General features: G+C 37.6%; 1 protein-coding gene across 1 annotated transcript in view; it reads right to left on the bottom strand.

Moving 5' to 3' along the window:
• Positions 1-12718, bottom strand: part of LOC111148084 (aprataxin and PNKP like factor) — an 83825-nt gene that overhangs the window by 21717 nt on the left and 49390 nt on the right. The window contains exons 7-8 of the mRNA XM_022504479.1: positions 9568-9923; positions 8784-8909 (exon numbers count right to left, since the gene is read on the bottom strand). Of these exons, the coding sequence (XP_022360187.1) occupies positions 8784-8909; positions 9568-9923 (482 nt within the window). The remainder of the gene's footprint in view (positions 1-8783; positions 8910-9567; positions 9924-12718) is intronic.

Raw genomic sequence — 12718 nt, 5'->3', positions numbered from 1 at the left:
CGATCAGAAAGAAACAGAGACAATATACAATAACAGTCACCTTACAGGCAATACAATGGCACTAAATTCATATCTCTCAATACTTACCCTGAATGTTAATGGGCTAAATGCCCCAATCAAAAGACACAGGGTATCAGAATGGATAAAGAAACAAAACCCATCTATATGATGCCTACAAGAAACTCATCTTAAACCCGAAGACACCTCCAGGTTTAAAGTGAGGGGGTGGAAAAGAATTTACCATGCTAATGGACATCAGAAGAAAGCAGGAGTGGCAATCCTTATATCAGATCAATTAGATTTTAAGCCAAAGACTATAATAAGAGATGAGGAAGGACACTATATCATACTCAAAGGAACTGTCCAACAAGAAGATCTAACAGTTTTAAATATCTATGCCCCTAACGTGGGAGCAGCCAACTATATAAACCAATTAATAACAAAATCAAAGAAACACATCGACACTAATACAATAATCGTAGGGGACTTTAACACTCCCCTCACTGAAATGGACAGATCATCCAAGCAAAAGATCAACAAGGAAATAAAGGCCTTAAATGACACACTGGACCAGATGGACATCACAGATATATTCAGAACATTTCATCCCAAAGCAACAGAATACACATTCTTCTCTAGTGCACATGGAACATTCTCCAGAATAGATCACATCCTGGGTCCTAATCAGGTCTCAACCGGTATCAAAAGATTGGGATCATTCTCTGCATATTTTCAGACCACAATGCTCTGAAGCTAGAACTCAATCACAAGAGGAAATTTGGAAAGAACCCAAATACTTGGAGACTAAACAGCATCCTTCTAAAGAATGAATGGGTCAACCAGGAAATTAAAGAAGAATTGAAAAAATTCATGGAAACAAATGATAATGAAAACACAACGGTTCAGAATCTGTGGGACACAACAAAGGCAGTCCTGAGAGGAAAATATATAGCGGTACAAGCCTTTCTCAAGAAACAAGAAAGGTCTCAGGTACACAACCTAACCCTACACCTAAAGGAGCTGGAGAAAGAACAAGAAAGAAACCCTAAACTCAGCAGGAGAAGAGAAATCATAAAGATCAGAGCAGAAATCAGTGAAATAGAAACCAAAAAAACAATAGAACAAATCAACGAAACTAGGAGCTGGTTCTTTGAAAGAATTAATAAGATTGATAAACCCCTGGCCAGACTTATCAAAAAGAAAAGAGAAAGGACCCAAATAAATAAAATCATGAATGAAAGAGGAGAGATCACAACGAACACCAAAGAAATACAGACAATTATAAGAACATACTATGAGCAACTCTACGCCAACAAATTTGACAATCTGGAAGAAATGGATGCATTCCTAGAGACATATAAACTACCACAACTGAACCAGGAAGAAATAGAAAGCCTGAACAGACCCATAACCAGTAAGGAGATTGAAACAGTCATCAAAAATCTCCAAACAAACAAAAGCCCAGGGCCAGAAGGCTTCCCGGGGGAATTCTACCAAACATTTAAAGAAGAACTAATTCCTATTCTCCTGAAACTGTTCCAAAAAATAGAAATGGAAGGAAAACTTCCAAACTCATTTTATGAGGCCAGCATCACCTTGATCCCAAAACCAGACAAGGATCCCATCAAAAAAGAGAACTACAGACCAATATCCTTGATGAACACAGATGCAAAAATTCTCGCCAAAATACTAGCCAATAGGATTCAACAGTACATTAAAAGGATTATTCACCACGACCAAGTGGGATTTATTGCAGGGCTGCAAGGTTGGTTCAACATCCACAAATCAATCAATGTGATACAACACATTAATAAAAGAAAGAACAAGAACCATATGATACTCTCCATAGATGCTGAAAAAGCATTTGACAAAGTACAGCATCCCTTCCTGATCAAAACTCTTCAAAGTGTAGGGATAGAGGGCACATACCTCAATATTACCAAAGCCATCTATGAAAAACCCACCGCAAATATCATTCTCAATGGAGAAAAACTGAAAGCTTTTCCACTAAGGTCAGGAACACAGCAGGGATGTCCGTTATCACCACTGCTATTCAACATAGTACTAGAAGTCCTAGCCTCAGCAATCAGACAACAAAAGGAAATTAAAGGCATCCAAATCGGCAAAGAAGAAGTCAAACTATCACTCCTTGCAGATGATATGATACTATATGTGGAAAACCCAAAAGACTCCACTCCAAAACTGCTAGAACTTGTACAGGAATTCAGTAAAGTGTCAGGATATAAAATCAATGCACGGAAATCAGTTGCATTTCTCTACACCAACAACAAGACAGAAGAAAGAGAAATTAAGGGGTCAATCCCATTTACAATTGCACCCAAAACTATAAGATACCTAGGAATAAACCTAACCAAAGAGACTAAGAATCTATACACAGAAAACTATAAAGTACTCATGAAAGAAATTGAGGAAGACACAAAGAATGGAAAAATGTTCCATGCTCCTGGATTGGAAGAATAAATATTGTGAAAATGTCTATGCTACCTAAAGCAATCTACACATTTAATGCAATTCCTATCAAAGTACCATCCATTTTTTTCAAAGAAATGGAACAAATAATCCTAAAATTTATATGGAACCAGAAAAGACCTCGAATAGCCAAAGCAATATTGAAAAAGAAAGCCAAAGTTGGTGGCATCACAATTCCGGACTTCAAGCTCTATTACAAAGCTGTCATCATCAAGACAGCATGGTACTGGCACAAAAACAGACACATAGATCAATGGAACAGAATAGAGAGCCCAGAAATAGACCCTCAACTCTATGGTCAACTAATCTTCGACAAAGCAGGAAAGAATATCCAATGGAAAAAAGACAGCCTCTTCAACAAATGGTGTTGGGAAAATTGGACAGCCACATGCAGAAAAATGAAATTGGATCATTTCCTTACACCACACACGAAAATAGACTCAAAATGGATGAAGGATCTCAATGTGAGAAAGGAATCCATCAAAATCCTTGAGGAGAACACAGGCAGCAACCTCTTCGACCTCAGCTGCAGCAACATCTTCCTAGGAACATCACCAAAGGCAAGGGAAGCAAGGGCAAAAATGAACTATTGGGATTTTATCAAGATCAAAAGCTTTTGCACAGCAAAGGAAACAGTTAACAAAACCAAAAGACAACTGACAGAATGGGAGAAGATATTTGCAAATGACATATCAGATAAAGGGCTAGTGTCCAAAATCTATAAAGAACTTAGCAAACTCAACACCCAAAGAACAAATAATCCAATCAAGAAATGGGCAGAGGACATCAACAGACATTCTGCAAAGATGGCCAACAGACACATGAAAAAGTGCTCCATATCACTCAGCATCAGGGAAATACAAATCAAGACCACAATGAGATACCACCTCACACCAGTCAGAATGGCTAAAATTAACAAGTCAGGAAATGACAGATGCTGGCGAGGATGCAGAGAAAGGGAAACCCTCCTACGCTGTTGGTGGGAATGCAAGCTGGTGCAACCACTCTGGAAAACAGCATGGAGGTTCCTCAAAATGTTGAAAATAGAACTACCCTATGACCCAGCAATTGCACTGCTGGGTATTTACCCTAAAGATACAAACGTAGTGATCCGAAGGGGCACGCGCACCCGAATGTTTATAGCAGCAATGTCTACAATAGCCAAACTATGGAAAGAACCTAGATGTCCATCAACAGACGAATGGATAAAGAAGATGTGGTATATATACACAATGGAATACTATGCAGCCATCAAAAGAAATGAAATCTTGCCATTTGTGATGACGTGGATGGAACTAGAGGGTATCATGCTTAGCGAAATAAGTCAATCGGAGAAAGACAACTATCATATGATCTCCCTGATATGAGGGAGAGGAGATGCAACATGGGGGGTTAAGGGGGTAGAAGAGTAAATGAAACAAGATGGGGTTGGGAGGGAGACAAACCATAAGTGACTCTTAATCTCACAAAACAAACTGAGGGTTGATGCGGGGAGGGGGGTTGGGAGGGGGGGGTGGGGTTATGGACATTGGGGAGGGTATGTGCTATGGTGAGTGCTGTGAAGTGTGTAAACCTGGCGATTCACAGACCTGTACCCCTGGGGATAAAAATATATTATATGTTTATAAAAAAATAAAATTAAAAATAAAAAAAATAAAACATCAACCTCTTATATGGGCTTTAGGAATCTTTATTTTTACTATAGTATGCATTTAATATGTGATTCATATCTGTTTTTCTGTTTTACTCATGGGAATGAATGGCTGAAAATGAAATATATCCATATATGTGTACCTTGGTGTTTTCATATTTGCTCTATCATGATAAAAACTTTGACCATAGACAGCAATGCTTAGAAATACACTATCACAAAAATGTAGGTAGCTGACATAGTATAAAACTAAGATTATTTAGTGTATTGTACACAGATGTGATCACCTATATATTTCAAAAAGAGAAACTGAGTTGCACACATTCAAGGGATTAGAAGGTAAAACCAGAAAACAAAAAACAAAAAACCAACTCAGTGTTTCACTTGAGAGACTGTTTTTACTTGAGAATAATAATACTTACCCTGTTTTGTGAAGGCAAATTTTCAAAGATAAAAAGCAAACAAAAATGTTTCAGCAATAAACTTCCTCTCCCTTCCAAATGTGTCAACAACCATCATGGAAAACAAGCTTATCACAGCTCTACTTTCAGAATACATATATTTTTTTACTTTTGTAAATATAGTAATTTCTGGCTTATTTTTGTGGGTTATTTTATGATTTCTGAGACTTTAGTATTTTTCTTCTGTGGCTATAGGAAAAATCTACCATGCATTTACATAAAACCTTGTTTTTAAACAAACCAGATTAGAACATTTTATCATTCTGATACAGTAGGCTTATATGCTAGCACTGTAGCAATAAAAAATCAAGTCCCAAGATTAAGTTGCTCCTGCCTGGGGTGCCATGTTAGCAAACCAACACTTAGATAACTTTCATGTCCCTAGAAATGCTCTCTTTGACCAAAATCATAATATATCCAGTCTGCCGATCCCCAAATGCCATACCAACTCTGGGTTGTATACTTATTTCCTTGTTTTTTCTCACCTCAAATAAGGTTGAATCTGTGGCCCCAGCTAATCAGGTATTTTCTATTTTTCTCTTCCTTGTTCTTTATTCTTTATCCTCTAAAAGTTTCCCACCTTCCAACCTATTCTGCATCCTGGGATGGAGCCCAATGTGGGCTCCCAGCTCAGAGGGGTCTGCTTCTGCCCCTCCCACTGCTTGCATAGTGTGTACATTCATGTTGCTCTCTCCCCCTCTCTCAAATAAATAAAATCTTTTTTAAAAAATGATATATTCTTGCAAATCAAGATTGTTAAAGAGTAAATTGCTAAAACTAAAGTAATGTTATATTATGATCAATGACATATCTACTAGAGCATGTTTTTTGCCTAAATAATAATAATAATGATGTGTCAAGAAAGGGTATATAAATATATATCATGCTTCCATAACTAGGGTTTCTTCTAGCATCTTGATCTGAAAAATTCAGAATTTCTTCAAAGTAACTTATCTAGAGTTGCTTTTTTTTTTTTTAAACTCCAAAATATTACTTTGCCAATTGAATAAAAAACAAACACTGTAATACTTTAGAAAGCCATGATCGGGGTGCCTGGGTGGCTCAGTAAGTTAAGCATCTGCCTTTGGCTCTGGTCATGATCTCCAAGTCCTGGAATCAAGCCCCCCATTGGGATCCCTACTCAGTGGTGAGTCTGCTTCTCCCTCTCCCTCTGCCCCTCCTCTGTGCTTGTGCTCTCTCTCTCAAACGTTGATAACTAATACACTTCCTTACGCCATCCCTCTTAGAAGGTATTACAATTATAAAAAAATAAAAAGTATAAACTAAATATATATAAAATATATATAAAATATAAAGATAAAATGTTAAAAAAATAAAGAAAGGAAAGAAGCCAACCAGCCAGCCAGTCATAAGTAACAATGGTGGAGTCAGGCCCTGCCACAGAGAAATGCTGGAATGGAGCAAGGAAGAGATTTGGTTTTCATCTCACTGGCTTTAGAGTCTTTGGCAACTCATTAAACTTTCTTATTCTCATTCCTTTATTCCTTTAGTAGTCAGAGTAAGAAATCATATCTATCATTCTCCAAGAGTCTCTCTGAACTGTAATTAAAATTAACAAGGGAAAAAAAAACCCTTCAGATTTTATCTCCAAGTTGAACCAACACACCAAGCAGCTAAAGAGATGAAAAAAAAAAATACACTCTATGTATATATAAATATATTTAGATCTAGATCTAAAAGTTTCTATTAGCATATGCAGGTCACTGGATTTGGAGTAATTTCTCTTGCCTACTCACAGTTCTGACCTCTCATAAAGAGACTGATGACATGGAGGCAGCAATTTTTGACATTATTTTGACAGTATTTCACATTTGATGATTCTTAGGAAGGTTTTATATTTTACATCCATTCTTCTCAAGAATAGGCACATTTGGATTTTGCTTCTAGGAAGGGCACAGGAGGACATCATGGCAGGTTAATATCTTAACAACCAGGGAAAAAAACCTGATAAACTGTCAAAATTATTTTTATGACAGAACTGTGGAAGCAATGAGAATTTGGGGTTATCTAAAATTCCACAGAGAAAAAGCCCTTCCTAGGTTAGCTGACAATCACTGGTATTTTCTTCCCTAGAGGTCTTTGCCAGTTCTTGGTGTGGACTGAAGAATAAGATTTGAGTCACCTGGAGGAACTCTAGTTGAAGAAAGAGAAATTTGTAGAGCTTTTCATGGGCTCATGGGGTTGTCAGGACAATTTGAAAACTAAAAGAACCCCAAACACGAGGCTGATTCTTCCTAAGAAATACCTGCTGAGTTCCTGGGAAGTATAAGAGGTTTAACATCTGTGTCTGGAACTTCAAATTGGTAGAATGAAATCTCTAATTCATGCTGTTATTTCAGAGATGAAGCCCCACTAGGGAGAAAGGATCTGCAACAAACACATAACTAGTCTCCTCTCAAGAAATGTGCCAGATTTTAGGATGCATGGGTGGTAGCCTAATTGGCTAAACTCAGAATACCCGAAGGGAAGTTTCAGAGCTAAGAAGACAGAGACCTGCTTTTCTGTTAAAAGTCTAGACAAGCCATGCCAAAGGAATATAGACAAACCAAAGGCATATTGAGTTTTATTAAAATAACAATGTAGGTATTACTTATAATCCAAATCTCTGACTGGACAGAGATGACTAGCCCTATCTGCCAAACAGAGTAGGGGGGATGTTCACTGATGGAAAATAACAGGCATAAAATGCAATTTCGGAAATTATGAACTCTGTGGATAGGTTTATCAGCAGCCTAGACACCTGAGAAGAGAGAATTACTAAACTCTAAGACAAGCAACATCAAATATCCAATCTGAGGCACAGAGGTTAAAAAAAAAGAAAAGTAATGGAAAGAATGAAACAATGTATAAGAGACAAATGGGACACAGTCAAAAGACTTAACATGGTTAACTGGAGTAGAAGAATGAGGGAAGACATAGAATGAGGCAGAACAATATCTGAGAGATGAGATAATAGCTAAGCAATGTCTTCAAACTAACAAAGACAAACAACATGCAAAAAAGCTCAGTGAACCCTAAACAAGATATATGTTAAAAAAAAAAAAAAATCAGGGGCGCCTGGGTGGCTCAGTGGGTTAAGCCGCTGCCTTCGGCTCAGGTCGTGATCTCGGGGTCCTGGGATCGAGTCCCACATCGGGCTCTCTGCTCTGCAGGAAGCCTGCTTCCCTCTCTCTCTCTGCCTGCCTCTCCATCTACTTGTGATCTCTCTCTGTCAAATAAATAAATAACATCAAAAAAAAAAAATCATACCTAAACTCATGTTAGTTAAACAGTTGAAAGTAAAAGCAATGAGGGGCATCTGGCTGGTTCACTTGGTAAAACATGAGACTCTTAATCTTGGGTCATGAGTTTGAGCCCCACGTTAAGGGTAGAGTTTACTTTAAAAAAAAAAAAAAAAAAAAAAAAAAAGGTCATGATAAAAATCTTAAAAATGGCCAGAGGAAAGGCAGGTTAATTTCAAGGCAACAATAAGACAAACAAGTAACTTTTAACAGAAACTACAGATGCATGAGTCAATGTAACATCTTTAAAGTGACGGACAAAAAACCAAAGGTGCCAAGCTAAAATTCTACACCCAGTGAAAAGAGCCATCAATCAATTGATCAATTAGGACATATTCAGATACACAAAAGCTGAAAGAATCCTTTTCCCATAAGATTTTCACTAAAGAAAAACTAAAAGAACTTCCTAAACCTAAGAAAATGATTCCAGATAAATTCTTCAGTGCATGATACAGATATGCTATGAAAGGAAAGAGAAGAAGGTACTCTTCTTTTAGGATCAAATTTCATGTGTTGGGAAGAATGGCAGAGTGGCAGAAGTTGACAAAAGCAGAGATAACATCCTGAATTGATTTATGTCACACTAAGGAGCCTGGATAGAGTGTATGACGGGGTAACATTGACAGTTTTTCAATGATCTGATTTGCATTTTAGAAAGTTAGAAATGAGGAACAATTTCAGGCATTTACAAGGCTAATAACTTGAACAATTTATAATTATCTAAAAGAAATACTATAGTCCTACCTATTAACAAAATGAAAACCTACTATTTATGGAAGTGTAAAGGCTTGAAGTGAGAAGTTGCCTGCCATTTCTTCTGAATATACCACAGAGACTAAGGAGAAAAGGAGTACAACCTAACATTTTAGGTGTAGATACCTGTAACAAGATGCTCCATAGGGACATTCAGGCCGGTCATCAGCCTCATCTTGACACATGACTTGGACACCTCCATAATCACTATCACCAGGGTGACTGAAGTGTTGAAAGTGAACAGGATTCTTCCTATGAGGGTGGCAAATATACTGTCAGAAAAAACCATTAATAGGATACACAAGAGTTCCAGATATACTACAAAAAATAATTAATAGGATATAGCAGGAAACCAACTAATGCACATCTAATTATTCCAGACATTGAACCAATGTGCTACATTGTTAAAAATAAAGCGCATGACATCTGGTCGGCACAGAACCCTCATGGTAGCAAAATAAAAGCATCATGATGATTCAAAAGCACAATTAGAAAAATATAAAGGGAAAGCACAAGTATAGTAAGACACCTTAAACACAACTTACAATTCTTTTGAGAGTTATATTATATACTACAACTATTTATGAGGCCATCTTTCTAATATCTAAATAAGACATTAAATAAGCAGGCATTTAGGTATGGGTGGTTCAGTTCTCAAGTCTGGATTCCCTAGTTCATGTCCTTGCATTAATCAGCATGTCTACATATGAAACAATTCCCCCACTGTATCTTGAAAGCTTCTAGCAAGATTTACAGCACTGAATCCTGAGAAAGTGTACACAAGCAGAAACATGATAAAGCTCCTTACCCTTAGCTCAGTGTGCTTTACTAGGCTTTTAATACACATATACTACATAGCCACCTCCTATGGAAATAATGGAATTCCAGGCTACCTGTAATTTCATTTTACCTGTAGCAGTTTGCCCCATACATGCAGGATGTCCTCTTGATCTTGTTTTCTTCAGAACCTTGTGCAACTGAGTCAGTTGCCTTTGCATGCAAAGTTTCAGGATTGGAGAGTTCAGAGCTGGACTCAGAAGGAGATCCTTGAGACTCCTCTTGGTAGGACTTGTCCTGGGCACTCACGTGACTCTCAGAAGAGCTCATCACCTTGCCTTCTTTACTTTGTGTTTCTTTCACAATACTTTTATGTTCAGGAACCTTACCAAGTTCCTCTATTGGGATTTCATTTCTCTGTGTACTAGCCTTCATATCATTCACCTCTGTATTACTTAACGTGATTGTAGAACATGACCTTGGCATTGCCTACAAAGACAAATCAGAAAAAAGATATTAGAAATAAATGAAAGATGTTTTAAAAGAAATATGTAAGCTTAAGCAAAAAGGCATGAAACTGTAAGATTCATTCAACATGTATATTTTTTAAACTTTTAAGATTCACATTTTAAAGTTATTAAAAATGCCACTTTCCATGTCTGTAATTTGGTTACTTTAAACCAATTTACAATTATTAGAAAAGGAATATACAGGGACACCTGGCTGGCACAGTCAGAAGACCATGTGACTCTTGATCTCAGGATTGTGAATTCGAGCCCCACACTGGGTGTAGAAATTACCTTTAAAAAAAAAGAAAATCTGGGGCGCCTGGGTGGCTTGGTGGGTTGGGGCCTCTGCCTTCGGCTTGGGTCATGGTCCCAGGGTCCTGGGATCAAGCCCCACATTGGGCTCTCTGCTTGGCAGGGGGCCTGCTTCCTTTCCTCTCTGCCTGCCTCTCTGCCTGCCTGTGATCTCTGTCTGTCAGGTAAATAAATAGAATCTTAAAAAAAAAAAAAAAAATCTTTAAAAAAGAAAAGAAAAGAAAATCCAAGCAGAAAATCAATAAAGAAACAAGAGCATCGAATGACACATTGGACCAGATGGACCTCATAGATAGATACAGAACATTCCACCCTAAAACAACAGAATACTCATTCTTCTCAAGTACACATGGAACCTTCTCCAGAATAGACCACATACTGGGTCACAAATCAGGGCTCAACCGATACCAAAAGACTGAGATTATTCCCTGCATATTCTCAGATCACAATGCTTTGAAACTGTGGAGCTCAAACACAAGGAGAAGTTTGGAAGGAACTCAAACACCTGGAAGCTAAAGACCACCATGCTTAAGAATGCTTCGATCAACCAGATAATCAAAGAAGAACTTAAAACAATTCATGGAAACCAATGAGAATGAAGACACTTCGGCCCCAAACCTATGGGATACAGCAAAGGCAGTCCTAAGGGAGAAATACATAGCCATCCAAGCCTCCCTCAAAAAAATTGAAAAATCCAGAATACACCAGTTGTCTCTACACCTTAAAGAACTGGAGAATCAACAACAAATTAAGCCAACTCCACACACAAGAAGGGAAATAATCAAGATTAGAGCAGAGATCAATGAGATAGAAACTAGAGATACAGTAGAACATATCAATGAAACCAGAAGCTGGTTTTTTGAAAGAATTAATAAGATAGATAACCATTGGCCACACTAATCCAAAAGAAAAGAGAGAAAGCTCAAATTAATAAAATTATGAATGAAAAGGGAGAGATCACAACTAACACCAAGGAAATAGAAACAATCATCAGAAGTTATTATCAACAGTTATATGCCAATAAGTTAAGGAACCTAGATGAAATGGATGCATTCCTGGAAAACTATAAACTCCCAAAATCGAACCAGGAAGAAACTGACAACCTGAATAGACCAATATCTAGTAACAAGATTGAAGCAGTGATCAAAAACCTCCCAAAAAACAAGAGCCCAGGACCTGACGGATTCCCTGGGGAATTCTACCAAACTCTCAAAGAAATAACACCTATTCTCCTGAAGCTGTTTCAAAAAATTGAAGCATAAGAAAAACTTCCAGACTCTTTTTATGAAGCCAGCATTACCCTGATCCCCAAACCAGGCAAAGACCCCACCAAAAAGGAGAATTTCAGACCAGTATCACGGATGAATATGGATGCTAAGATTCTCAACAAGATCCGAGCAAATAGGATCCAACAGCATATTAAAAAGATTATCCACCATGACCAGGTGAGATTCATCCCTGGGTTACAAGGATGGTTCAACATTCACAAATCAATCAATGTGACAGAACAAATCAATAAGAGAAGAGAGAACCACATGGTCCTCTCAATTGATGCAGAAAAAGCATTTGACAAAATCCAGCATCTGTTCCTGATTAAAAAGCTTCAAAGTATAGGGATAGAGGGAACATTCCTGAACTTCATAAAATCTGTCTATGAAAAACCCACAACAAATATCATCCTCAATGGGAAAAAGCTCACAGCCTTCCCGCTGAGATCAGGAACACGACAAGGATGCCCACTCTCACCACTCTTGTTCAACATAGTATTAGAAGTCCTAGCAACAGCAATCAGACAACAAAGAGAAATAAAAGGTATTCAAATTGGCAATGAAGAAGTCAAACTCTCTCTCTTCGCAAATGACATGATACTTTATATGGAAAACCCGAAAGACTCCACCCCCAAACTACTAGAACTCATACAGCAATTCAGTAATGTGGCAGGATACAAAATCAATGTACAGAAATCAGTTACTTTCTTATACACTAACAATGAAAATACAGAAAGGGAAATTAGAGAATCGATTCTATTTACTATAGCACCAAGAACCGTAAGATACCTGGGAATAAATCTTACCAAAGAGGTAAAGGATCTGTACTCAAGGAACTATAGAACACTCATGAAAGAAACTGAAGAAGACACAAAAAGATGGAAGACCATTCCATGCTCTTGGATCGGAAGAATAAACATTGTTAAAATGTCTATACTGCCTAGAGCAATCTATACTTTTAATGCCATTCCAATCAAAATTCCACCGGTATTTTTCAAAGATCTGGAGCAAATAATCCTAAAATTTGTATGGAATCAGAAGAGACCACGAATTGCTAAGGAAATGTTGAAAAAGAAAAACAAAACTGGGGGCATCACATTACCTGATTTCAAGCTTTACTACAAAGCTGTGATCACCAAGACAGCACGGTGGCATAAAAACAGACACATAGACCAGTGGAAGAGAGTAGAGAGCC

This window comes from Enhydra lutris, unplaced genomic scaffold (assembly GCF_002288905.1).
Source record: "Enhydra lutris kenyoni isolate GAN:26980312 unplaced genomic scaffold, ASM228890v2 scaffoldscaffold18, whole genome shotgun sequence".
Taxonomy (NCBI): domain Eukaryota; kingdom Metazoa; phylum Chordata; class Mammalia; order Carnivora; family Mustelidae; genus Enhydra; species Enhydra lutris.
Note: the sequence above shows the minus strand (reverse complement) of the source record. Positions and strands in the feature narration are given on the sequence as shown.